The following is a 27320-nucleotide window of genomic DNA, read 5'->3' as shown; positions in this document are numbered from 1 at the left end:
GGCAGAGAGGGTGGAGGGTGGTTGGCCCAGGTTGGGGAGAGGGATGGCAGGATGGGGGGAATGGTGAGTCACCACCCCAAAAAGAAACTGTCAAAATGTTATTCAAGCCTGGCTAGGAACTGCTCAAGATTCTGAGCCTGAGGCTGACCTCTTTGTTTTAAAAAAATTGACAAGTGTTAGAAAGGTGTTAAGGACACATTAGCACCAAACAGAGACTCTTTTGATTGAGATAATAAGAATTAAGAACTAATTGGAAAGCGGATAGCTTTTCCACCGATTCAGACAATGTAATGTTGTTGCTCAACACTACTTAAAACCACCTCTGCCTATCGGGAAACACAAATTTGTAGATTACACCCTTCGATGCTATGCACCTTGGGGTATTGGTTGAGGGCTGTTGCTGTAGGCCGAGGTGGAGGGGTGTTAATTCCTCAGCCCGTCCAACCTATGGGGGTTGGGTGGAGAGGGTGTTGGAGACCAGAGCAAGCCCTCAAGCTAAAAGATGCAGGTGCTGGCGCCATGCAAGTGCACCTTCACAGACCCCTTCCTCTGTCCCCCTACCCTTAAGTATTGCTGTTCCTTGGCCTCCACCTTCTACCCTTTTCTCTTTTGCTCACATATTTTCACAGGGCACCTCATCCACTCCCATGGCTTCAGCTGCCATCTGTTTGACAATAACGGCAAATAGTGATGCCTACTCCTTGCCAATGCCCCCAGATTGTCTGGGCTCCAGCTGCCTCGTGGACATCCCTGCTGGGTGTTTCACTGCTCATGCAGACTTGGCTGGTACAGAAGTAGCCTCATCATCTTCCTGCCTTATATCTTCCCCTTCTCAGTGAAAAACATCACCGTCTGCTCAGTTGTCCAAGCCAGAAACATGGTGCCATTCTGGACCTCCCATCTGTTTTAGCTACTGCATTCATAGGCCACTGTCCTGTGGAATCCACTTTTTAGATTCAATCAAGCCACCCACTTGCCCTCAGCCCCATTGTTGCCATGGCCCAGGCCACCATCATCTCTTGCATGGAGTGTGGCCAAGGCCTCTAGCAGGTCTCCCTTCCTATATGTTTCCTTTCCTTTCAGTCTGTTCTCGGGTCTCCTGACAGAGTGGTCCCCCGCCCCAGCACATACAAGATCATGCTGCTCCCTTGCTTAGACCCTTCAGTGAGTTGTTGTTACTGGGTGGAAACCCCAGGTTCTTACTTGGCATGACTCGTATTGGCTAATAAATGAGAAATTGAGGTGGGAAAACAAAAAGACACCTTTATCTCATTGTACAAGGAAACGGAGTCAGTCGGTACCTACTGCTGGTAAGACCACTCGCTAAGGGTGGGCAGGGAGGTTACTTTTAAAGGGGTTTACAAGTAGAGAGTTATGTCAGCAACATTCTTAATCATACTGCACAGGCGCAATGGGGTTTACATATAACCTCCAAGCAAAAGCGGGATTCAAAAGCAAAGCTGAAGGGGTGGGGAAGGAGCCCAGCAAAGGAAACGATTTGGCAATACAACACTGTAGGAGAGGAAGCCAGATAAAGAATACAGCACTGTGGGGACTCTGTCTCATCCTCACGTGCCTCTGCCATTTGGGTCAAATTCATCTTCCTCAGCCTGGCTTCTTAGAGTCTTCAAGACCCATCTTCTTCAACTTATGGTCCTCCCCATCACACCTGGTAGCCAGCTGGGCTCGGAATCACTGAGAACCAAAGGGCCACCCTTCCCACTCAGTACCCATCTCCTCCAGAAACCCTGGCTCAGGAATTGTTCGAATACTGGAGAGCATCTAGAATGAGAGCCTTAGCCAGGAATCCCTATGCCCCACACCCACACGGTCCATGGCAACCAGTCCAAGAGTGGAAGAGTGATATGATTTCAAAGTGGCCACTCTGTCCTGCCAGAATACAACCTCTCTACTCAGGATAGTCTCTTGAGTCAAAGAGGCCTGGGCTTGAATCCAGACTATACTACTCTCTGGCTGTGTAGACTAGTTGCTTAATCAATCCCACTGAACCTAAGTTTCATCATCTGTAATATAGATGATACATTGCAGTGTTGTTATGAGGATTTGGGAAGATCATGCACATGGACACTTGTGTCTGAGGTCGGATTCCCCAGATCCAGACCCGGAGATGAGGACTTGTGTGCAAGTGAATTATAAAGGAAACATTCCCATGGGAGACTGGTAAGGAACTGGGGAGCAGGACAGGGCAGAGGACAATCTCAGGCCAGGTCCCAGGAAGGGTGGCTTCCACCTGATCCTGGGGGGACTCTGCAGGGTGAGTTGCTCCAGCAAAGGCAAACGGCAGGATGCAACTGGTCAGCCATTGGTTGATGACAGCAAAGAGGGAAGTGCAAGATGGGCTTCAACTGCCTAAGGACAATTCTCCAAAGACAGGAACACTAACAAGAGACCCAAGGAGATTGGGTGGAGCACCAACATTGTCGATTTTGACTGGGCACATCATCAACACTCAATAACTGTTGGTCCTTGTTCTGACTATTGCTGTTATTATTAGCATAACAACAACAGCAATTATTATTATTATTCATTTCCTTGGTTTGGGTGGGCGGAAACTTTCAGACAGATGCTCCTGAGCCCAGTGAATGACAAGGAAATAAATCCAGTGGGAATAAGAAGCATAACCCCAGACAGGCATCTGAGATACCAGTGCCTGTTCCTCCATGGTTAACTTACTTCTGGAGCATCCCAACCTTCATGCCCCATCCCATCTCTCATCAGGTCTGAAAGAGAAGAGCTGGGCAGCGCTGGGAGGGGAGGTGGAGGTGGAGGCCCAGCCCAGGGCCTATGTAGGCAGGGATGAGCGCCCCCCTTGGGAGAGTGGGACAGGGGCAGGGGAGGCAGTTGAGTCAGCGACCAGCACCCTAGTGAGGGAGCCTCTGCCAGGCCTGGGGGAGGGTCACCAGGAGCAAAGGCTGCTGGGGGGGGGGACAAAGCCACCCTGTGGGTGGGGTGCCATGGAGCCTGTAGGATATCATCCTGCAGCTCAGCTCAAATGCCTCCCCTGCTTGATGTCGTCCAGCCCACCCTACATTTCCTTTTTCCTCCCTGCAGCTGGGTGGGCTTTGTCACAGCGAAGGGCCTGGTAGGTTGTGAGTGTGAGCTTCCAGGGGGTGTTTTAACAACATCCAGGCTGCCAAGAGTACATCATTCCCATACAGAAATCCAAAGGATTGCCCAGGAGATGTGATATTTTTGTAGGCAAAAAAAAAAAAAAGAATCCCCAAAGCTCTAGAAGTCCCATGTGCTGAGGATGATAGTGTGTTTCAGAATCTGGAGTGTCTAGCAGGGAGTTGATAGAGACTCAGAATTTGCTGTTTGTTTGTTCAGAACTATTTATTGAATGTCCCTAGGACATTCCAGGTACATGGAACAACTTGTGCAAAGGCAGAGAGGTAGGGAAAGACATGTTTGACAGCTTCAGGGATAGTATAACCTGAGGATCAGGACTTGGTTGCAACTGATATAGATTTTATCTCAAACTGCTTAGGCAAAGACAAGGAGTTAACTGGTTCATATGATTGAAAGAATGAGGCACTGGCTTCAGGCATGGCTGGATCTAGGGGCTCAAACAATGTTATTAGGACACAATCTTCCTCCATTTCTTGGCTCTGCCTTCCTTAGCATTGGCTTTACCCTCAGGAAGGCTCTTAACACCCAGTGACTCAATTAGCTCCATCCTTACACCCTCCCAGCCTGAAACACAGTGGAAAGAAAGAGACCCTTTTTCCTAGTAGTCTCAGCAGAAGTCCTGTTGCTGACTTTCATTGAACTGACTTGGGTCATGGGCACATCTCTATAGGGCTCCACTTGAATCATGTGGCTAGTATGGCTTGGAGGGTAAGTCATATGGATATGTTCCTAGTTCATTCCCTCTTCCATGCTACCATTTTTTCTCAGAAATCTTATCGTCTCCCCACAATTCCATTTCTCCCTCCAGCCTTGAGCTCAGTCCAGAGCCTCTGGGCTCCGTTTCCAAGCACCACTAGATGTATCCCCATGATACCGCCCATATAAAAACAACAACTGTAATATCTTATGTGAATTGGGTTCTCCCTATATGTTAGGCACAAGCTCTTAATATTGCTTGTTATTGAATCCTTGTGCATCATTGTGTTACCAGAATAAGGTTCTTGCCTCTCACTGGTCAAGAACGAGCAGGTAAGGCACGTAGTTTTCCACACGAGCAAAGCTTTATTGAAGAGGCTTGCAAGCGGAGACGAGGAGGGCCTAGAGCAACGCATACCCTCATCTCACAGAACAAAAGACAGGCCCAAGTTTTTAAAAGTTATTGGGTGGGAAAAGATGCACGTTTATTCATAGGCACAGGCAGGGATATGTTAACTAAGGTACACGCACAGCAGCTTTCCAAGATGGCTCCTGTCCCGGAGGCCTCTGGGATTCGTAGCAGGACTTATTATGGGGTGACACGCCTGTGCAGTCTCTTGCTCCCTGGGTTGGATTCCCCAGCTGGGGCTGTAGCTCTTCACTGCCCCTGGTGGAAGGCCACACAGCGGTCACAGGTGGATGTTCTGCGCATGTCCCTGGGCCTGGTTTTCTCCAGCTGCTTCTGAAGGGCAACTTTAAAGAAGTTTGTGGGCTATTTTTAGATACCCTGCCCCACTGTTCAGGGGAATGGCTTTGTTTTTGCGCCCTGGCCCATTTCTTGTTATTTTGTTTGCAGATTTGGGGGCCCCTCTGTTACTTGTCTTACTGAGTCTCTAGGGTTCACACTTAACCCCCATTACCTCCCTTATAGTATAGTCGATTTCTCTTTTACTTGTTTCTCCTCTAACCGTAGCAGTCTCTTTGCTATTTCTCAAACAGGCACCCTCCGAATTCAGGGCCTTTGGTCCCTGTCTTAATTGGGCCACTCAGCCAACCAGCCCTGAGGGCTCCCCTACTCTGGACTTCTTTTTATATGAAATGCATTTCCTTATTGTTAAGTTGGTTTAAGTTCTCTGTTGCCTGCAGCTATAAGCATAACAACTTACACACACTTCATTGTTGCCTCAGGGGATGTCTTAGTCTGGATTCTCTAGAGGAGCAAAACAAGTGAAGCTTATACAAATATATAGAGAGAAATTCACTTCAAAGAAATGGCTCACGCAATTGTGGGGGCTTGCAAATAAATACCAAATTCATGGGTCAAGTGGTAGGCTGAAGGCCTCTTCTGGTTCACGGGATTGCAAGGGCTGATGAATCCAAAATCTGCAGGTCAGGTGGTAGGCCAGAGACTTCTGCAGACTTATGTCCCAAGAGCTGGAGGTTAGGTGACAAGAATAGTGCAGGGTCAAAGGACAAATGTTGTATGAGACCACTATTATAAGAACTCGAAAAATAGTTTAAACAGAGAAGAAAGTATTCTTTGATGGTTATGAGAGGGGGGAGAGAGGGAGGGAGAGGGGTTTTCACTAATTAGATACTTGTTGTTGTTGTTGTTAGGTGCCCTCAAGTCGGTTCCGACTCATAGCGACCCTATGCACAACAGAATGAAACACTGCCCGGTCCTGAGCCATCCTCACAATCATTATGCTTGAGCTCATTGTTGCAGTCACTGTGTCAATCCACCTCGTTGAGGGTCTTCCTCTTTTCCGCTGACCCTGTACTCTGCCAAGCATGATGTCCTTCTCCAGGGACTGATCCCTCCAGACAACATGTACAAAGTATGTAAGATGCAGTCTCACCATCCTTGCTTCTAAGGAGCATTCTGGTTGTACTTCCTCCAAGACAGATTTGTTTGTTCTTTTGGCAGTCCATTTTTTATGGTATATTCAATATTCTTCGCTAACACCACAATTCAAAGGTGTCAATTCTTCTTCAGTCTTCCTTATTCATTGTCCAGCTTTCACATGCATATGATGCGATTGAAAATACCATGGCTTGGGTCAGGCGCACCTTAGTCTTCAAGGTGACATCTTTGCTCTTCAACACTTTAAAGAGGTCCTTTGCAGCAGATTTACCCAGATTTATGTCTCTGTCCGTTTGTCGTACTGTGGGGGCTTGCGTGTTGCTGTGATGCTGGAAGCTATGCCCCCGGTATTCAGATACCAGCAGGGTCACCCATGGAGGACAGGTTTCAGCTGCTTCCAGACTAAGACAGACTAGGAAGAAGGATCCAGCAGTCTACTTCTGAAAAGCATTAGCCAGTGAAAACCTTATGAATAGCAGTGGAAATTAGATAGTAGATAAGAACTATTTTTGGTGAAGGAAAAGATAACACACAATACAGGAGAGGTCAGCACAACTGCACTAAACCAAAAGCTGAGAAGTCTCCTGAATAAACTGAACGCTTCGAAGGCAGGGGCAGAGGTTTGGGAGCCATAGTTTCAGGCGACATCTAAGTCAATTGGCATAAAAAAATCTATTAAGAAAACATTCTGCACCCCACTTTGGAGAGTGGCGTCTGGGGTCTTAAACGCTAGCAAGCGGCCATCTAAGATGCATCAATTGGTCTCAACCTACCTGGAGCAAAGGAGAATGAAGAACACCAATGACACAAGGTAATTATGAGCCCAAGAGACAGAAAGGGCCCCATAAACCAGAGACTATGTCAGCATGAGACCAGAAGAACTAGATGGTGCCCGGCTACAACCGATGACAGCCCTGACAGGGAACACAACAGAGAACCCCTGAGGGAGCAGGAGAGCAGTGAGATGCAGACCTCAAATTCTCATAAAAAGACCACACTTAATGGCCTGACTGAGACTGGAAGGACCCTGGAGGTCATGGTCCCCAGACCTTCTGTTAGCCCAAGACAGGAACCATTCCCAAAGCCAACTCTTCAGACAGGGTTTGGACTGGATTATGGGATAGAAAATGATACTGGTGAGGAGTGAGCTTCTTGGATCAAGTAGACACATGAGACTATGTGAGCAGCTCCTCTCTGGAGAGGAGATGAGAGGGCAGAGGGGGTCAGAAGCTGGCTGAATGGACACGAAAATAGAGAGTGGAGAGAAGGAGTGTGCTGTCTCATTAGGGGGAGAGCAACTAGGAGTATATAGCAAGGTATATATAGATTTTTATATGAGAGACTGACTTGATTTGTAAACTTTCACTTAAAGCAAAATAAAAAGAAGAAGAAGAAGAGTGCAGGGTCAAGAGAGTGAGCTTTGCCAGAACATCCATTTATATACAGGAGGCAGGCCACACTCCCAAGGAAACTCCTCTTTCAACTGATTGGCTGCTCACATCAGATCACAAAATGGAAGATGATTACATCGTGTTTGCCAAACCACTGAGAATCATAGCCTAGCCAAGTTGACACATAACATTAACCATCACAGGAGACACCTAAATTTTTATCTGACCTGTACCCTGAGATAGATATTATTATTCCCCCCACTTTATAGATGAGAAAACTGAGGTACAGAGAGGCTCATTCCTGAGCCAATGGCTAAAGTCAGGAGGGATGTGGAGCTCTGACTGGCAATATCTGAATCATGTGTCCAAACATAGAGCCAGGATGTAAGGTCAGCCCCAACTGAACCATATACAATGAGAGAGGGGATGGCCTCTCCAAAAAAAAACCACAGCAGAGAAGAGGGGAAGACTTGGGGTAGGAAAAACAGCAGGTACACCTTCCACTAGGTTGCAGTTTGGACCAATCTGGAGGAAAAAGGAGCTGTGGTATCTCATGGAATACAAAGAAAGGTTTAACAGCCAAACCACTGGTAGGACAGGGGTGCAGCTGACCTTCAGGGACAACCAGAACCAGGTGCTCACATTGTCTGAATGCTCTCACTGTCATCTGAGTTTCTCCCTGTCTGCTTTCATAGTTCCAAGTTCAGATTCCCAGAGAAGGGCTTTGATTGGCCAATGCTAGGTCAGATGATCATATCGGACCAGAAGGGCAGGACGACATTAGGATGTGGCAACTCCTGGAAGTGCCATGAGGTTGAAGCAGTGGGAGTAGCGATGGTGGTTTCTAGAAAAAGAATGGGGCAGGGTTGTTGTTAGTTGCCATCGAGTCGGCTCCAACTTGTGACGACCTTGTGTATAACAGAAGGAAACGTTGCCCAATCCTGTGCCATCTTCGTGATCGCTGGTATGTCTGAGTCCACTGTTGTGACTATTATCTCTGCCCTGCCCTGTGTCCCAGGAGACTGACTCCTTGGCATTGCATCCAATGGGGCAGGACACAGGTCAGATAAAAACGTAGGTGTCCTCCGAGGGACAAGAATGATGTGCGTGTAAGTTGGGATGCTTATAGCCACAGGCAACAGAGAACCTAACACAAAGCAGCTTAACAAGAAAGAAATCTATCCCATATAAAAAAAAGTCCAGAGTAGGGTAGCTCTCAGAGCTGTTGATTCAGTGGTCAAGTGATGTCATCATTCCATCACTCTGCTTGGCAGTTGTAGTGTTGGCTTCATCCTAAGGCCTGTGGCCCTCATGGTCATATGATGGCTTCCAGTAACAATCATCCACCAGATGAGAAAGAGAAGGGCAGCCACAGGATAAAAGTTCTTCCCTCCATGCCACCCTGGACCCATAATTGTCACCCAGAGAATGCCATGGTCCAGTTGGCTTAAGCTTGGTTTCCTTAGCCAGCCACTGCTGAGGAGGATAAGACTGACGTGATTTCTTTATATTAATCAGGACACACCCCTAGAACTGGGGTCTATTCTAAATGGCTTGCTACCTCTAATGGGTATAGGGTAGAGTGAACATAGGGAGAGTCTACCATGGTATGTCCCTCATCTCATGACCTTTCTGCCTTTGTCACACAGGGGTCCTGTGGCTGTCAGTGGTCTCCGAGGTGCTCTATATTCTCCTGCTGGTGGTTGGCTTCAGCCTCATGTGTCTTGAGCTTTTCCACTCCAGCAATGTCATCGATGGGCTCAAACTCAATGCCTTCGCAGCCGTCTTCACGGTGCTTTCAGGTAAGGCAGAGGCCTTCAGGCCGGTAGCTGGAAGCAGAGGCAGGTCTCAGTGAATGGAGCAAGAGTACAAAATACCCAAGTGCTTGGAGCCACGGAGAAACCTGCACACTGGACCAAACCTTGGATTAAGTCCTGGTTCTACCTATTGGACAAACTTCTCTGCTCTGAGTCTCAGTTTTCCGATTTGTAAAATAAGATTTGTTTGCTCACTTAGTCACTCATTCAGTAAGTATGTATGGAGCCTCTATCATGTGGCAGGCACTGTGCTGAGTTCTGTGGTTATAGTAACGGGCAAAAACAGACAGTTTCAGCCCTCATGGAGCTTAAGACTTAGAAGGGAGGTAGATTAACTTGAGATGTATTGAGGAGACAGAAGCCACAAGACTTGGTGACGGATTTGTGGGATGAGGGAGAGGGAGGTGTTGTGGAACTGGACAGACGGCAGTGCCATTCACAGAGATATAAAAGTGGAGGAGGAGCCTATTTGGGTTGGGGGCACATCACACATCTAAACCAAAAAACCCAAACCCACTACCGTCGAGTTGATTCTGACTCATAGCGACACTATAGGACAGAGTAGGACTGCCCCATAGAGTTTCCAAGGAGCACCTGGTAGATTTGAACTGCTGACTTCTTGGTTAGCAGCCATAGCACTTAACCACTACGCCACCAGGGTTTCCGTCACACATCTACTTTAGCTTATTTGCTTTTGAGGTGTCCAAGTGGAGATGCCACATAGGGAGTCGGATGAACAAACACATCAGGAAACACAGGGCCAGGAGTGGAGTGGGCGGATGTCTTAGAAAAAAGGCTAAGGAGCCAAGGGTTTTAAGAGTTTTATGAAGAATCTTATACACCCTATAATATCCATATGAAGGTCAACAGCATCATCTGCCTCAGAGAGGTGGAGACAGAGGACCCCAAGAAAAAGCCATTGGATTTGGTGGCCAGATGTCCAAAGCACAGTTTCAGCAGATCCAGGTCATAAAGGGATTAAGTGGGATGTGTGCCAGAAGGGAGTAAAAGGAGCCTATAAGCTATAACTTCAGGCAGAGTAAACTGACGCAGAGAGTGGTGGCTTGGCTGTGTCAGACATCTGTTCCTAAAAAGCCAAATGTAAATTGAATTTCTATAAATCTAACCTTATTCTTTATGCACTGGAAGAATTCTCTACTTAATGAAACTGTAACAATGAGCCTTTTGGTAAGGGAAATAAGTGCCCCCTAATTGAGGTATTTTAATTGAGGTATGTCTATATATATGATTATGGTGTTTACTAGGGAAGTGACAGGTTACAATTCAGGTTCAGGAATGCTCGGGATACAGTTCTTCCATCAGGACAGCCTCTTCTCAGCTGTGCTTGCAGGCAGTTCTCTCCCCGGCCCTTGGCCCCTGGGCCTGGCCTCTTCCATGCTGGGACAAGTGTTACAAAGCTCTTTAGCTCTGCCAATAAGTGCCCTGAGGCACCCTACTCCACCAGTAAGCCTTAGCCTGAGGGCCCTCAGCTCTAGGTCCGTGGGTCGGCAAGCCAAGCCCCACCAAGTACCTGGGGGTACCCCACCCCGCCAGCAAGCCTCCTGCCCAAAGGCGCTCAGCTCCGTGGGCGGGGACCCCACTGCGCCATCCCCCACTGGTCTCTTCTGCTCTGGCTTCTCTGCCACCACGTCTTGCCGTCTTCAGTGTTAGAGCTTTTGGGATTTAGAAATTTTTGTCCTTTTATTTGCTCACTTAGTTCTTACAGCTGGATTTTGTCTGTTTTGCTTCATTTTCTAAATGTGAAGAATTCAAAAATTTATATTTTGTTAGTAAATATCGCTTTTAGATTTATTGGGAAAGGACACTGTATAGGGTATTTTCAGTGTAAAACAAAATAAAGGTCTTTATGTGATAAAGATTCCATCATAATAGGATGAAAGGCACTTTTGTCATCATGAGGGTGTGGCAGAAATTTTAGAAGAAATGATTGCTATGACTAATCTTGTAATTGTACCAAAAAATTAATGATTTTTTCAAAAATGATTATTTTTCAATACCACAGTCCTCAACAACTGTCAAAAGTCTGAGTTCACTAAACTATTCTAGTCAGCCCTTAAAATATGCATCTGCTTGGAGCCCTGGTGGCATAGTGGTTAAGAGCTCAGCTGCTAACCAAAAGGTTGGCAGTTGGAATCCACCAGCTGCTCCTTGGAAACCCTTTGGGGCAATTCTACTCTGTCCTAAGGGGCACTGTGAGTTGGAATGGACTTGACACAATGGGTTCGGTTGTTTTTTTTTTTTTTTTTGATAGTTAAATCTTAGTTTGCCTTGAAGAGACTATTGGTGGAATTAGAGACATCAAAGACAATTCTGGTGTAGGCTTAGAAGAAAGTAAGGAAAGCCGTAACACCAGAGATGGCGCAGTTGGTGAGAAACAGTGGCAGAGAAATGGTGGCAGCAGAACTAGGAGACTGGCATGAGACAGCACAGGAGCCAATCCACAGAGCGAGAGAGCTGAGTGCCTTTGGGCAAGAGGCTTCCTGGCGGAGTGGGGTGCCTCTGGCACTTATCGGTAAAGCCAAAGAGCTTTGTTGACACTTGCCTGAGTAGGGCAGAGGCCGGGGCGGCCCAAGAGGCCTGAGGGGCTGAGAGACCAAGGAACTAAGAAGCAGAAGCTGAAGAGACAAGGAGTATAGGAAGCAGAACCCTGGTGATGCAGCGATTAAGAGCTTGGCTGCTAACCAAAAAGGTCGGCAGTTGGAATCCACCAGCCACTCTCTGGAAAACCTATGGGGCAGTTCTCCTCTGTGCTGTGGGGTCCATATGAGTTGGAATTTACTTGACGGCAATGAGTTTGGTTTTGGTATATATAACAGAGGGGGGTTCCTCAAAGTATAGAGAGCTGAATTCAAGAAAGGATAGCGTGCTCTATAGATTAAACATGGGTGGCCTGTCATTCCCAGGGTGTGGGGAATCTCACAGGAATTGTAAAGGAAAGACAAGAAAAAACGTAACAATTCTCATGGCATAAGGTCAAAGCCCCAGCTATTCAGGACCAAAGTCCTGTTTATTCTTCTTGTTCTCTTTTACACATTTGCTCAATCAGTATTCACTGAAGGCACTCTACCAGGTTGAGAGAGTTGAAGAAAGACAGACCCAGTCCTTGCCCTGATGAGGTTTGCAGTCTTGTAGAGAGGCAGGCATGTCCAACAATATAACATGATGTGTTTATCTCTATGAGCCATGTGTGTTGAGTGTCCTGGAAGAGGGGCACCTACATTTACCCAGCGAGTAGGGGGTGAGTAGGGTGAGGGGTAGAGAAGGCAACATTGGAGCTGGAATTTGGAAAATAAGTAAGCATTTGCTTGTTGGACAAGTTAGTGAGGAGATTCCAGGCAGAGAGAACAGCATGGGCAAAGGCCTAGAGGCATGAGAAAGGGAGCTTGTTCTGGGAACTTTCGGGTAGTTCAGAATGGTGGAGGGGAGGGAGAAAAAGAGTGTTGAGAGATGAGGCTGGAGAGCTGGATGAGAGTCTTGGTGCTTTGCAGAGGCCTTTCGATTTTACTAGGTAGGCAATAGGGAGCCACTGAGAAATTCAGACCAAGGGGTGACGTGGCCAGGTTTGCACTTTGGAATGACCTCTCTGGGTTCAGAGTGGAGGACAGATGGGGAGGAGTAAGAGTGGAGGCAGAGAGACCAGTGTGGAGGCTGCTGTAGTGATTGAGGTGAGATATGATGAGGCCCTAATGCAGTGCAGTGGGAACCGAGAGACGCGAGCAGCCGTGCTAACAATAAAGAGGCACAATCACCAGGGCTTGGGGGCAGATCAGGAGAGGTGGGGGACTGGGGGGGAGGGGGCATTAAAGAAAAATAGAATCTAGGTCAAGCATTCCTAACTTGGAGTCCACAGAATTCAGGCGATTCATGAACGTGGATGGGGGAAAAAAATCTTTATTTCCCTAACTTCTAATTGACATTTAGCATTTCCTTCAAATATGAATGGAGGCAACAAACCACCGTTGTGGGAGCAGCACCTGTGAGGATCCACCGAATGAATTTCATATTTTTCATATCATACTATTGCTGTTGCAGATAGCTTGAAATGTACTCTTTCAAATGTACAATATTTATTAGAGACCCCACTGACCCTTGTTATTTAATGTGTTAAAAAAGGAGTATATAGATTCTATGTCACAATTTGTTCTACCGTTTTGCTAACCGAATTTCAATATAATTGGCTTCCTCTGTAATCTTATGTAATTTATTTTATGCAGCTGAAAACAATATTTTGGAAAGGGGTCCAGAGGTCCTGATGCCAGAGGGTCCATGGCTTAAAAAAGCAAAGAGTCTCTGGTCTGGGTAGTGGCCTGGCTGGTGTTTGGCTTAGAACTATATGGGCAGTGGTCTCACCGAGATGGGGAAGGCAGGAAAAGAGCAGGCTGGGGGAGATGGTCAGTTCCATCTTGAATGGGCTGGGCGTGATGTACTGTGGGTCATCCAGGCTCCTCTCTCTTGTCAGCCTCTTCATCCTATTCTTTCCCTCCACCAACCATCAAGGAATTCCCTTTATTATCTATCATGGGTTCAATCGTGTCCCCCCAAAATACATGTCAACTTGGTTAGGCCATGATTCCCAGTATTGCGTGGTTGTCCTCCATTTTGCGATTGTAATTTTATGTTAAAGAGGATTGGGGTGGGATTAACACCCTTACTGAGGTCACATCCCTGATTCAATGTAGTTTCCCTGGGATGTGACCTGCACCACCTTTTCTCTCTCAAGAGATAAAAAAGAAAGGGAAGCGAACAGAGAGGGGGGACCTCATACCACGAAGAAAGCAGCACCTGGAGCAGAATGCTACCTTTGGGCCCGGAGTTCTTGCGTGGAGAAGCTCCTAGTCCAGGGGAAGATTGATGACAAGAACCTTCCCCGAGAGCCGACAGAGAAAGCCTTCCCCAGGAGCTGACATCCTGAATTTGGATTTCTAGCCTACTAGACTGTGAGAAAATAAATTTCTCTTTGTTAAAGCCATTCACCTGTGGTATTTCTGTTATAGCAGCACTAGATGACTAAGCCATTATTCCAAGCACCATTCCCTTCCCCTCGACTTGCTTACTCCAAAACAAAAGTTGGTTGTCAGCCAAAGGCAGCCATCTACAGTTCTTCGAGCATGCTACTTGTGGGTGGGAGAGGGGCTCTTTTCCCTATCTCAAAGGGGTTATTAAAGTTTTTGCCTCTCAAAAAAAGAAAAAAGGAACTTAGATTCCCTCCTGGTGGGAAGTCCCACTGCTGAAGAAAATAAGATTATGTCCATAATTTCAGGCAGATAAACCATCCGTGGCTCAGAGAGGTTAATTGACTTGCCCAAGGTCACACAGCTGGTAAATTGTGGAGCTGGGATTAAACCCAGCTCCAGCTGGCTTCAAAGCCCTGTGCTCTTTTCATAGTATCGCACCGTAGGAGTGACCAGGAGAGACAGAGCTGGCTTTTAGTCCTTAGAAAACAGTAACTGAGAAGGGTGAAGCCAGATGATGTAATAAGAACAAAGCAGCAAGCAGTGGTGAGAAAGAATTTTATATTCATGCCTGGGAGAAGAGTGGTGTGATACCAAGAGGTGAACATTAAAGCTGCTGAGTAGAGAGCCAAGCATCTGACCTGCTTTGCCTGGAAGAAATGGGAAACTGTACTCTCCAGTGTTGGGGAGAGGCCCATGAACTGAGTCCATCCAGGGAGAGGGTAGGGTTCTGACGTCTCCTGAACCAGCTCGCGCCGAAGGATCCTCAGGTCAAGGTCAATACCTTCTAGGATAAAGGAGAAATCAGGGTTTGGGGCAGCCCCTAGTTGAACCAGACTCTCGTTAGTTGCCATCGAGTCAGCTCCAACTTATGGCAACTTTATGTATAAAACAACAAAACGTTGCCCGGGCTCCTACCATACTCATGATTGTTGGTGTGTTTGAGTCCATTGTTTTGCCTGTTGTGTCAGTCCATCTCATTGAAGGTTTCCCTCACTTTCTCTGACCCTCCACTTTACCATGAATGATACCCTTCTTTGGCGAATGGTCCGTCCTGATAACGTGTCCACAGTAAGTGAACTAAAGTCTCACCATCCTCACTCCTAAGGAGCATTCTGGCTGTACTTCCTCAAAGCTCTTTAGGGCTTTAGAACAGGGACAGTGAGAAATGTGTAGGAATAAACTCAAAGACCAAAGAGCTGGAGTCAATGCAGATTGATCCCCAGAGGGTACCAAGGTTTGGGGTCAATGTTTTTATATCCTGTGGTGGAAAGAAAACTGGTCTTAAACCACAAGAAGGGATATTTGGGAGGATTCAGAAGGCTTGGGGAAAATACATCTTTGGTAGTCCTCTACTCAGTGGCTGCTGGTGGTCGGGGGCAGAAGGAAGGCCACATAACAGGTGTTACAGGTTTAGAGAATCGTTCTGTCAACCACCATATTCCCAACTTTCCTGGTGCAGTGGGTCCTTGGGGGAGGAGGCAGGATACAGGCAGTCTTCTGGGGACTTTTGGCACAGGTCTGCTTGGTGTGCTCCAGGAAGAGTGGGGCATAGGGCCATGCTGAAGAGGCACCAGGCTTATTAGAACTCAGGAAAATTTTACCCATGGCCTGCAGGAACTGGAGTAGTGGGACTCATGGGGTAGTAAGGGAAGAGAAGTCTAGGGTAGAGCCTGATGAGGCCCAGGGAAAGCAGTCCAGTTGGTGGATTACCATTAGGGTGCTGTCCAGGTATCTCCAGATCTCTGCTCGGTTAACTTGGTCATGGTTCCAGAAGGTATCACTATTAGAAGGAATTCAGTCTGCTCAGAAGACCTGGCAGGAGTCAATGCTGGAAATAAGAAGTAATTGTTGTTGTTGGCTGCCATCGAGTAAATTCTGACTCACAGCTGCCATTTATCAAACACTTACCACATGCTAGGCCCTGGTTGAGAGCTTTGTACTTGTGGTCTGTTCAAATCCTCCCAACCGCTGCTCAGAGAGCTATTTTACAGACAAGGAACCGAGACTCATAGAGTCAACCAGCAAGTAGTTGGAAGGAATTGAACTCAGGTCAGATGGATCAGACTCTAGAGGCTGTGTAGCACAGTGGTTAGGATCCTGACCTTGAGAACAATAACAAAAGAAGAAACCCATTGCTGTCAAGTCAGTTCCAACTCATGGCAACCCCATAGGGTTTTCTTGGCTGTAATCTTCCTGGAAGTAAATTTCTAGGAGTTTCTTCTGCAGCACCGCTGGGTGGGTTTGAATCACCAACCTTTAGATTAGTAGTCAAGTGCAAACTGTTTGCACTACCTAGAGACATATGGTCTAGAGATTAGGGGTCGGCAAAGTAGAGACCACAGGCCAGGCCAAATTTGGTCAGCTGCTTGCTTTTATAAATAAGGTTTTATTGGAACACAGCCACACCCATTCGTTTATATATTGTCTATGGCTACCTTCATGTTACGATGGCGGAGCCGAGCGATTGTGGCAGAAACTGTATGGCCTGCAAAGCCAAAAATATTTACAATCTGGTTATTTACAGAAAAAGTTTTCCGACTTCTGCTGTAGAGTAAGGTGGCCTGGATTTAAAAAATAGCTGTGAAATTGTAGTGAGGACTTGTGTGGGGATGGGGGTGGGTAGCTAGGAGCAATTTCCATTTTTTCCTGGGAGGAGGCTCTCAAGGACAACAGGAGCAACTGTTGTAGGCCAAGGCTCAGTACTAAGCCCTTCCTAGGTTCTTGCCTTCTACTAAGAATGACCAGGAGAGGCTCAGAGCTTCCACATGAACAAAGTTTATTAGTGTCAGAAAGAGAGTAAAGGCTCGCGAGCAGGGAACAGAGAGGGACCAAGCAACGCTAGCCTCTATTCCTCTGAACACAGGTTTTTCTGGGGCTTATATAGGTTTGGTGAGGATAATAGAGTAATGATTATTTAGTAGGTTTCTTTTACGGGGCAAGTACTTCTCAGAATGGCAGTGCATACTAAATTAGGCTGCGTGCGCATCTGGAATCCAAGATGGAACCCATAGCAAAGGCTCCTGGGACTGGGTGGCAGGACTTATCATGGGGTGTCGCGCCTGTGCAGTCCCCCTGCGGTGCTGGTTTGATTCCTGTCGCAGGTACTTGCATCAGGCAGAGGTCATCTGTTAGTCACCTTGTGGATGTCTGCGCATGCTCCAGAGACCAGATCAGGCTGGTCCTTCTGGAAAACATCTTATAAGGAAGCACATTGTTTGTTCTTTCCTTATCGCACATTCCAGGATGGGGGTTTTATGTGATTCGCCAAGCTTGCAGATGTTGCAGGGTTCCTTGCCTAGGGGCTCAGTCCCCTTTTCTTCACTAACTCAAAACCAAAACCTAAAACCAAACCCATTATCACCGAGTCTGACTCATAGTGACCCTATAGGACAGAATAGAACTGCCCCATAAGGTTTCCAAGGAGCCACTGGTGGATTCGAACTGCGGACCTTTTGGTTAGCAGCCGAGCTCTGAACCACTGTGCCACCAGGGCTCCAAGTAGATGCATATTTTAAGGGTTAACTAGAATATTTTGGTAAACTGAGACTTTTCATAGCTACTGATTGAAAAATAATCATTTTTGAAAAAAATCGTTAATTTTTTGGTACAAACTACAAGGTTAGTCATAGCGATCACTTCTTCTAGAATTTCTGCCACACCCTCATGATGATAAAAGTACCTTTCATTCTATCATGATGGAATCTTTATCACATAAAGAGCTTTATTTTGTTTTACACTGAAAATACTCTATACAGTATCCCTTCCCAGGAAATCTAAAAGCGGTATTGATAAAATGTAAATTTTTGAATTCTTCACATTCAGAAAACAAAGCAAAATGATCAAAATCCAGCTGTAAGAACTACGTGAGCACATAAAGGACAATAATTTCTAATCCCAAAAACTCTGGAAATCGAGTTTGGTACGTGTGCTGCCAAACCTGATTGGACGTGATGGTTTTTATAGTGTTTAAGTGTCCTTCTTAGGGTTTGTCTAAGACTCCCTGGGTGGTGTAAATGGTTAAACACTCGACTACTAGCTGAAAGGTTGTGATTTGAATCCACTTAGAGGCCCCTTGGAAGAGGGATCTGACCATCTGCTTCCGAAAGGTCACAGCCTTGAAAACTCTATGGAGCCGTTCTACCCTGCACACATGGGGTTGCTATGAGTCGAAATTGACTCAATGACAACTAACAACAGCAGCAATTGTCTTAGTTCGCTAGTGCTGCTGTAACAGAAATACCACAAGTGGGTGACTCTGAAGAACAGAAATTTATTTTCTCACAATTCAGGAGACTAGCAGTCTAAGTTCAGGGCACAGGCTGTAGGGGAACATGCTCTCTGCTGGCTCTGGGGGAAGATCCTTGTCTCTTCAGCCTCTGTAGCCCCAACGTTCCTTGTTTCCTTGGCGATCTTTACATGGCATCTGTCTTCCCCATTTTGAGCTTGCTTATCTCTGTGTCTGATCTGCTCCTTTTTTTTTTTAAACTCAGAAGTGATTAGGTTAGGGTCCTGGTGGCATAGTGGTTAAGAATTATGGCTGCTAGTACTTGTTTTTTTTTGTAGTACAACTACGTGGTAGCTGGCTACCACCACTTACTGCTCTGATAGGGATCATAATAGAGGGTCCTGGACAGAGCTGGAGAAAAATGTAGAACATAATTCTATCTCAAAAAGAAAGACCAAGGTCAGCGGAGCAAGGGCGGGGGTTTGGGGGCTATGGCTTCAGGAGACATCTAAATCAATTGGCAAAATAAATTCTATTAAGAAAACATTCTGCATCCCACTTTGAAGTGTGGCGTCTGGGGTCTTAAATGCTGACAAGCGGCCATCTAACATGCATCAATTGGTCTCAACCCACCTGGATCAAAGGAGAATGAAGAATACCAAGGTCACAAGATAATTATGACCCAAGAGACAGAAAGGGCCACATGAACCAGAAACTTACATCATCCTGAGACCAGAAGAACTAGATGATGCCCAGCCACAACTGATGACTGCCCTGACAGGGAGCACAACAGAGAACCCCTGAGGGAGCAGGAGAACGGTGGGATGCAGACCCCAAATTCTTATAAAAAGACCAGAGTTAATGGTCTTACTGAGACTAGAAGAATCCTGGCGGTCACGGTCCCCAAACCTTCTGTTGGCCCAGGACAGGAACCATTCCTGAAGACAACTCATCACACATGGAACGGACTGGACAATGGGTTGGAGAGAGATGCTGATGAAGAATGAGCTACTTGTATCAGGTGGACACTTGAGACTGGGTTGGCAACCCCTGTCTGGAGGGGAGATGGGAGGGTAGAGAGGGTTAGAAACTGGCAAAACGGTCACGAAAGGAGAGACTGGAAGGAGGGAGCGGGCTGACTCATTAGGCGTAGAGTAAATGGGAGTATGTAGTAAGGTGTATATAAGTTTATATGTGAGAGACTGACTTGATTTGTAAACTTTCGCTTAAAGCACAACAAAAATTATTTTTTTTAAAAAAAGAAAGACCAGACTTGTTGACCTGACAGAAATTGGAGAAACACTGAGAATATGGCCCCCAGACACCCTTTCAGCTCAGTAATAAGGTCACTTCTAAGGTTCACCCTTCAGCCAAAGATTGGACAGTCCTGTAAAACAAAACTAGACTAAAGGGGCACACCAGCCCTGAGGCAAGGACTAAAAGTCAGGAGGGGTCAGGAAAGCTGGTACTAGGGAACCCAGGTTGGGAAGGGAGAGTGATGACATGCCATGGGGTTGTTAACCAGTGTCATAAAACAATAGGTGTACTGTCTAATGAGAAACTAGTTTGTTTTGTAAACCGTCATCTAAAGTACAATTAAAAAAAAAAAAAGAATTATACTGCTAACCAAAAGGTCAGCAGTTCGAATCCACCAGCCACTTCTGGAAAACCCTATGGGGCAGGCAGTTCTACACTTTCCTGTAGGGTTGCTATGAGTCGGAATTGACTCCACAGCAGCAGGTTTTTTTTTTGTTATTTTCTTTTTTGGTTTTACACTGATATGGTCTCATTAACATAACAAAGAAAACCCTATTCCCAAACAAGATTACATCCACAGGTATAGGCTTAGAATTCCAACATATATTTTGGGGGGACACAATTCAATCCATAACTGGGTTTATATGTTTTATTGCAAAATATTAATGTGTTTGAGTACAGGGTGCTGCCCCAGACCCTGCTGAAGGTTTCACGAAATATATACCACACTTACCATATTACCTTCCTAAGAGACGCTGAAAATTCTGCGACACACCTGGCCTCAAGGGTCTAAGGTTGGGTGGAGCTGTACAGGTAAAGTGCTTGGAGTGTGGCTTAATACCAGGAGTTCAGGTTGTTGTCACTACTTCTCATCATTCTGGGTGGAGTCCTGGCAGCACAGTGCTTAAGAACTCAGCTGCCAATCAAAAGGTCGGCAGTTCGAATCCACCAGTGGCTCCTTGGAAAACCCCATGGGGCAGTTCTACTCTGTCCTGTAGGATCATTGTGAGTCGGAATTGACTTGACAGCAATGGGTTTGGTTTTTGGTTAATCACCCTGGAGGCAGCTGAGGAGCAGCTGGTAGTCTCAGGGAGCAGCCCTCTCACAGTGAGGCTGGGGCCAAGGGCTGGGGCTCTGAATCTGCCGGGGAGAGGGGTGCCAGGGCTGGTCAGCAGGGCTGTCTCCCTAGTCCAGTGTCCCTGGTGGTCGTACAGACAAGGTCAGCCCTGAAGGCAGGGGGAGGACTGCGATTGTTGACCCCTTGCCTAGGTGAGTTTTCTAGCAGGCACAGGGCCTGGCCCCCGAGATGCTTTTAGGGACCCATGAAATATGTTCGTTTTAACTTCTTTTAAAATCAGAAGAATGAATATAATAATAATGAATATGTAAGACTGAATCTGGCCTGGGTTGTATTCATTTTTATATCATTGTGGTCGTTAAGTGTAATTTTTAATATTATTATTTTTTTATGGAGGAACAGGCCCACAAAGGCAGAAGTGCCCAGGGCCCATGAAAGTCATAATGTGCCCTGTGCATCCTCCCTGCCTGTCTTAGTCATCTAGTGCTGCTATAACAGAAATACCACAAGTGGATGGATTTAACAAAGATTAAGTTTATTCTCTCACAGTCCAGTAGGCTAGAAGTCCAAATTCAGAGCGTCAGCTCCAGGGAAAGGCTTTTTCTCTCTGTTGGTTCTGAAGGAAGGTCCTTGTGATACATCAGTCTTCCCTTGGTCTGGGAGCATCTCAGTGTAGGAACCTCAGGTCCAAAGCATGAGCCCTGCTGCCAGCACTGCTTTCTTGGTGGTATGAGGTCCCCAACTCTCTGCTTGCTTCCCTTTCCTTTTATCTCTTGAGAGATAAAAGATGGTGCAGGCCACACCCTAGGGAAACTCCCTTTACATTGGCTCAGGGATGTGGCCTGGTAAGGGTGTTACAATCCCACCCCAAACCTCTTTAACATAAAATTACTATCACAAAATGGAGAACAACTACAGAATACTGGAAATCATGGCCTAACCAAGTTGATACACACATTTTTGGGAGACATAGTTCAGTTCATGACACTACCCCTTCTTGTGACTTTAGCTGAGAGATGCTGGAGGTCTTAGATCCCGGGAGGGATGTGAGAGTTTTGGGGAAGATTGCATTCCTAGTTCTTCTTAAAATAAGGCTGATCCACTTAGGAAAAGAGGGACCCATTTGGAAAATTTCTACTGTTGGCTTTTAGTAAGAACAGTACCTGCATGAAAAGAAACATATCCCTTTCTGGCAGTAACTAGATCTTGTGGAGAAGTCAGCAAGAGTGCATGTGTTAAGTAGTGAGAAAAGGAATATTTTGGGATCAAACAAAAAACTACCAAGGAAAAGGCAACTCTTTGGGATCTGGGTTTCAGGGACCATTTTAAGAGGGAGATGTGAATTGAAGAAGGAAGATGATTTTTCAGTAGTTGGTTTTTTGGAAGTAGATTCCCAGGCCTTTCTTCCAAGGCACGTCTTGGTGGACTCGAACCTCCAACCTGCCGGTTAGCAACTGAGTACATTAACTGTTTACGCTACCCCAAAATTCTTAAGAACTAAGGTGTTAGGGATGCAAAGTACTACTCCTCCACTGGGCCCACTGCCAGCCCAGGAGCCATAAAGCTCTGGTTAGAAGAAAGCATGTTTGCTGAGCCTTTTGCCTCATGACATACTCTGCCACTGCCTTTATCAGCAAACGTGAGCTTGTAACTCATTGCGTTTGCCTTTTTGTTGGCTGCCAGGAAGCTTGGATTTAAGTTCTGTGTTCAACACAGCAGCTTCTGCCAAGCAAGGTTTCCTGTGGCCTTGAATTCCTTCCCATTCCACCCCCTCACTTAATTCCTTGCTTTTGCTTGGATCTTACTCTTATTGTAGTCATTTTATTGTATTGTAGTGTTTTATTGTTGTTGTCATTGTTAAGTGCCATCCAGATGACTGAGCAACACTATAGGACTGAGTAGAACTGTCCCATAGAGTTTCCTAGGCTGTAATCTTTATGGGAGCAGATTGCCAGGTCTTTTCTCCTGCAGAGCCACTGGTGAGTTCGAACTGCTGACCTTTTGGTTAGCAACCAAGCACTTAACCATTGCACCACCAGGGCTCCTTTGTTTTATTGTAAACCACTACAAATTATTTTAAGGTGAGCTTTCTGGGACCTTAATTCCAATAGACATTCCTGCCACCCTTTGGTCTGTACTGAAAGAATTCTCTCCCATAGTCTCCTTTGTTCAGTACCCCTACCCTGGCCAGACTGAGTCCCTTGCCCATACATAGCTTAGAAGACAAGTACTTTTGTATATTTTTGTTTCTAAAAATGCAGAGAGTTTGAGTCAGAGAAATGAGTATTTGCACATTATTAAAGATTCTTTTCATTGTAAGTGACAAGTTTCAAATTAGCTAAAGAAAGAAAAAAGGTGGTAATGATAGAAATGGTTCACAAAACTGAAAAGTACAGGGTGGGTGGGCTTCAGGCATAGCTGCATCCAGGTGATCAAACCATGTCATCAGGAATCTACATCTCTAAACTCTGCCTTCTTCTGTGCTAAAGTCATTCTCAGTCAGGCTTTGTCCACGTGGAGAGAAGGATGGCCATGAGCAAATCCAGTCTTATATAATGTCTTAGGCTAGGTTCTCTAGAGAAGCAAAACCAATAAAGCATATAAATATTTATATACAGAGAGATTTATATCAAGGAAGTGGCTCATGTGGTCACAGAGGCTGTAACGTCCCAAGTCCATGGGTCAAGAAAGAGGCTTCTCCTGATTTATGTAGCCATAGGGGCTGGCAAACCTAAGATCAGTAGGCTGGAGAGCAGGGCTGTTGCTCATATGCTGTGAAGATCGATGAATCCCGAGATTGGCACTCAAGGTGCTAGTTCAGGTCCCAAGAACCGGAAATCAGATGAACAGGAGCCAGCTATAAGATCCAGAACAAGCAAAAGCCCCCAAGCCTTCCTCTACGTCCACCCACATGCAATGCAGGCCCCGTGCCCAAGGAAACCCCCCTTCAACTGATTGGCTACTCGCAGCAGTTCCCATCATGGGGGTCATCACATATCAAATCTCAACAGAGAAGTGATCACAACATTATATGGCTGTCAAAACACTAAGAATCATGGCCCACCCAAGTTGACATACAATCTTAACCATCACATAAATGATTTCAAAGGTAGTAAGAGCTCTTTCTCAATAGCTCCTCCAAAAATCCAAGGTGGACTATGATTGGCCCAACTAGGTTCATGGACTCATTCTCAAATCATTCACCATGGTCAGAGGATGCAATTCTCTGGTTAGCCAGGCTTAGGTCACCTGATAAACCTGTGGTGTGGGGATAGTTGTGGTCCTAGAAGGATTATTATGCAATGGTGGACAAATGGTTGCCCAAAGAAACTGGTTGACTATAAGTTTGAATGGATTGTCTAACTGGGGGCTTATCCGTGGGCCAACAGTGGAGCTAAAGGACTTAGAGCCCAGGAATGGCAGATGTCTTAATTTGGGTTCCTCCAAAGCAGACCCTAAGATAAAGATGTGGGTGCATGTAGTTTATATGGGTGCATGTAGTTTATATGGCAGGTTGGAGGTTCGAGTCCACAAGTATGGTGGGGGAGTGGAGAAGTAAGACAAGGGAGGAAGAACAGCCAATAAAAGAGGTGTTGATGAGCTGGTAAGCATTGTGGGCAACTGAGATTCAATCTTGCTGGGAGCCTCTGAGAGACCGATTAGAGCATACCTCCTAACGGTTTCCTCAAGGAGTGAGAAGCAGTGGTATTTATTCACCATCTCCATCACTGGTTGAAGGTCACTCCTGAGGCATTAGTTCCCCAGAGCCTCCAACCTTCGCCACCTAAGAAAGCAAGTTCCTGAGGAAGGAAGCCATCAATATGTGTGAGAACTATCTGTCCAAAGTGCAGTGACCTGTGGAGTGGGCCAAGGGATGGGACACTGATAGCAGCTGCCACAGAAAGTCAAATCAGGACAAAGGAGGGTCCAGTGGACCCGCAGGAGCTTGTGCCTACAGCTGCCCTGTCAGTTGCTCCCAGCTGTGTTTTGATTGGACAGACAGGAGCCACTGAGGGAGGAAGAGGCCTGGGCAGTCTTTCTTTGGGACAGATGCCTTAAACATTTGTAACTTTGGCTTCTGGGGAGTGTCTGCCAGGTATGGATGCTGCTTCTTGCCCCTCCACAGCTTCCTGACCCATGAGGTGGTAGAGCAAGCTGAGGCTCCCCAAGCTCACTCGTCTGAAGCTGAGACCCGTGTGGTTCTTACCCCATGAGCACAGGTGTGCAGGAACACGGCTGCTCTTGAATTTCTGGAGAGAAACTTAATTTTGATTCCAAGCTCCCAGCCTCCTTGGTTGGTAGTTTTATCTTCTGAATTCTTTTTCCCTGCTCCCTTTGCCTGGGGCTGAGCCATGATTTTATAGTCTTATGCAAAGTTCCTCGGGGGACGAAGAGGGTCCAGGGCTTAGTCTTTGTCTTCCTCATCTTCATTATACAGGCCACAGTTCTTTATCTAAAACTCTTGAGGGAAAGAAGTATTCCAGAACTCAGAACTTTTCAGACTCAGAAAGATAAGGTAATACATAGACCATCCATAATAACACCCCAGCAGGGTGTGGGGCAGCACCCTGTAACCAAACACATTCATGTTTCTCAATAAAACTCATGAATATTTATGTCAGGGGGATAAATAAAGACAATAAATAGCCTCACTTCCACTCAGGTCAGGCTTTGCTGCTAAATGAATTCAGGACAAGTCAGATTTTGTGGCCAAATGAGTTAAGAAAAAGCTATCGGTTTTTAGAACTTCTGGGAATTTGAAATCTCAGACCCAAAATCGTGGCCTTAATAGCTCACATTTACTGAGCACCTACTGTGTGCCAGCCACCATTGTGAACACATTTCGTCTGTCCAACTCTTTGATGGTAGGTGCTATCATTATCCCCATTTTAAAGACCAGAAAACTGAGGCACAGAGCTATAAGTGACAGTTCTGGCTTTAGAGCTCATGTACTTTATTACTACAGTGGTCCATGTATGCTACTGATTAGCATCCATACCCCTGTCCACCTGGGCCTTTCTGGTCCCCAGGGCCAGACGTGGTATGAGGCTGGTAACCTCGATACCTGTAGTCTCATCACTCCAGTTAGGGGTCTCAAGTCAGATGCCCACAGGGACCATGCAGATGACATAAATGAATGAAGCTGGCCAGGTGTAGTATAACAGGGAGCGTGGAGTTTGTGGCAAGCTTGAAGGTCTACACCCCATCACCAGCCATGGAGGAACAGGGTTATTCAAGGAAAGCCAAAATCTGGGGTCTTATGGAAAATTTCCTGATGTTTAATTCAAAATATTTTCTAAAAGAGCTGTGAGTCAAAATTGACTTGACAGCACCTAACGAGAACACTTGCCATACAATTCACCCATTTAAAGTGTACAACTCAATGGTTTTTAGTAAGCATCACCGTAATTTAATTTCGGAACATTTTCTACACCCTAAAATGAAACGCTTGTACCCACTAGCAGTGACTCCCCGTTTTTTCCCAGCCTCCCCCACTCCTCCCCCCTCCCCCCACTCCCAGCCCTAGGTGATCACGATCACTCATCTATTTTCTGTCTCCATGTTGTCGTTAGTTGCTGATGAGTCAGCTTTGACTCATGGGGACCTTATGTGATAGAAATGTTTTACAACTGGACTGTGGTCATAGTTGTGTAACTTTTATATAAATTTACTAAACATGACAGAACTGTACACTTACAATGGGTGAATTTCATGGTGTGTAAACTACACCTCAATATTGTTGTTGTTAGGTGCCATTGGGTCAGTTCTGACTCATAGCGACTCTATGTACAGCAGAACGAAACACTGCCAGTCCAGCACCATCCTCACAATTGTTGTTATGCTTGAGCCCATTGTTGCAGCCACTGTGTCAATCCATCTCAATAAGGGTCTTCCTCTTTTTCACTGACCCTCTACTTTAGCAAGCATGTTGTCCTTCTCCAGTGGTTGGTCCTTCCTAATAACATGTTTAAAGTACGTGAGATGAAGTCTCACCAGCCTTGCTTCTAAGGAGCATTCTGGCTGTACTTTTATACCTCAGTAAAACTGTTTAAATACACACACGCACACACACATATATATATAAAGGAGTCCTTGGGTGGCACAAACAGTTAAGCGTTGAACTGCTAGCTGAAAGGTTGGCGGTTCGAACCCAGCCAGAGGCATCTTGGAAGACAGGCCCAGTAATCTGCTTTCAAAAGGTCACAGCCTTGAAAACCCTATGGAACAGTTCTACTCTGCACACATGGGGTCACCATGAGTCTGAATCCACTTGACAACAACTAACAACAAAAAGGCGGGAAGTTGGTATTATTTGTTACCACACAGAGAGCTGTACATTGGCTGAATATCACCTTTAGGCCAGTTGTTAGTCTGCAAATCAATCATTAGGCAAATAGGTGTGGCTTGATAATATTTTGAGGTGTTGATTTATGTTTCCTGTTTCTGTCTCCTGTATTTTTCCCCCTTTCCTTTCTTTCAACAGGTAAGAAGCTCTAGACTTCCTTGTCGCAGAGGTTTAGTGGGAAAGAGGGAAGTAAACCTGTCTGCAAAATACTTCCCTTGCTGGCTAGTGTTTTCAAAAGCCTAAATTTACTGAGGGGGCCCTGGTGATGCAGTGGTTAAGTGCTTGGCCACTAACGGAAAGTCAGATGTTCGAACCCACGAGCCACTCTGTGGGAGTCTGCTTCCCTAAAAATTTACAGCCTTGGAAACTCTATGGGGAGATTCTAGTCTGTCCTATAGGGTCCTTAGGAGTCTGAAATGGCTTTAAGGCAACAGGTTTAAATTTGCTGAGGAGATTATGCCAGGGATCTCTGAGGAAGGAAGGGAGGGAGGGAAGGAGTGAGTTGTCTTCCAGCCCCTGG

The 27320-nt window shown here is 46.1% G+C and overlaps 1 protein-coding gene across 1 annotated transcript in view; it reads left to right on the top strand.

Annotated features, from left to right (window-relative positions):
• The window catches only part of GSG1L (GSG1 like), a 275202-nt gene that overhangs the window by 162546 nt on the left and 85336 nt on the right, over positions 1-27320 (top strand). The window contains exon 3 of the mRNA XM_049904399.1: positions 8751-8903. Coding sequence (XP_049760356.1) covers positions 8751-8903 — 153 coding nt within the window. The remainder of the gene's footprint in view (positions 1-8750; positions 8904-27320) is intronic.

The sequence above is a fragment of the Elephas maximus genome, chromosome 12, assembly GCF_024166365.1.
Source record: "Elephas maximus indicus isolate mEleMax1 chromosome 12, mEleMax1 primary haplotype, whole genome shotgun sequence".
Lineage (NCBI taxonomy): Eukaryota > Metazoa > Chordata > Mammalia > Proboscidea > Elephantidae > Elephas > Elephas maximus.
This window is presented reverse-complemented; position numbering and strand designations above follow the sequence as displayed.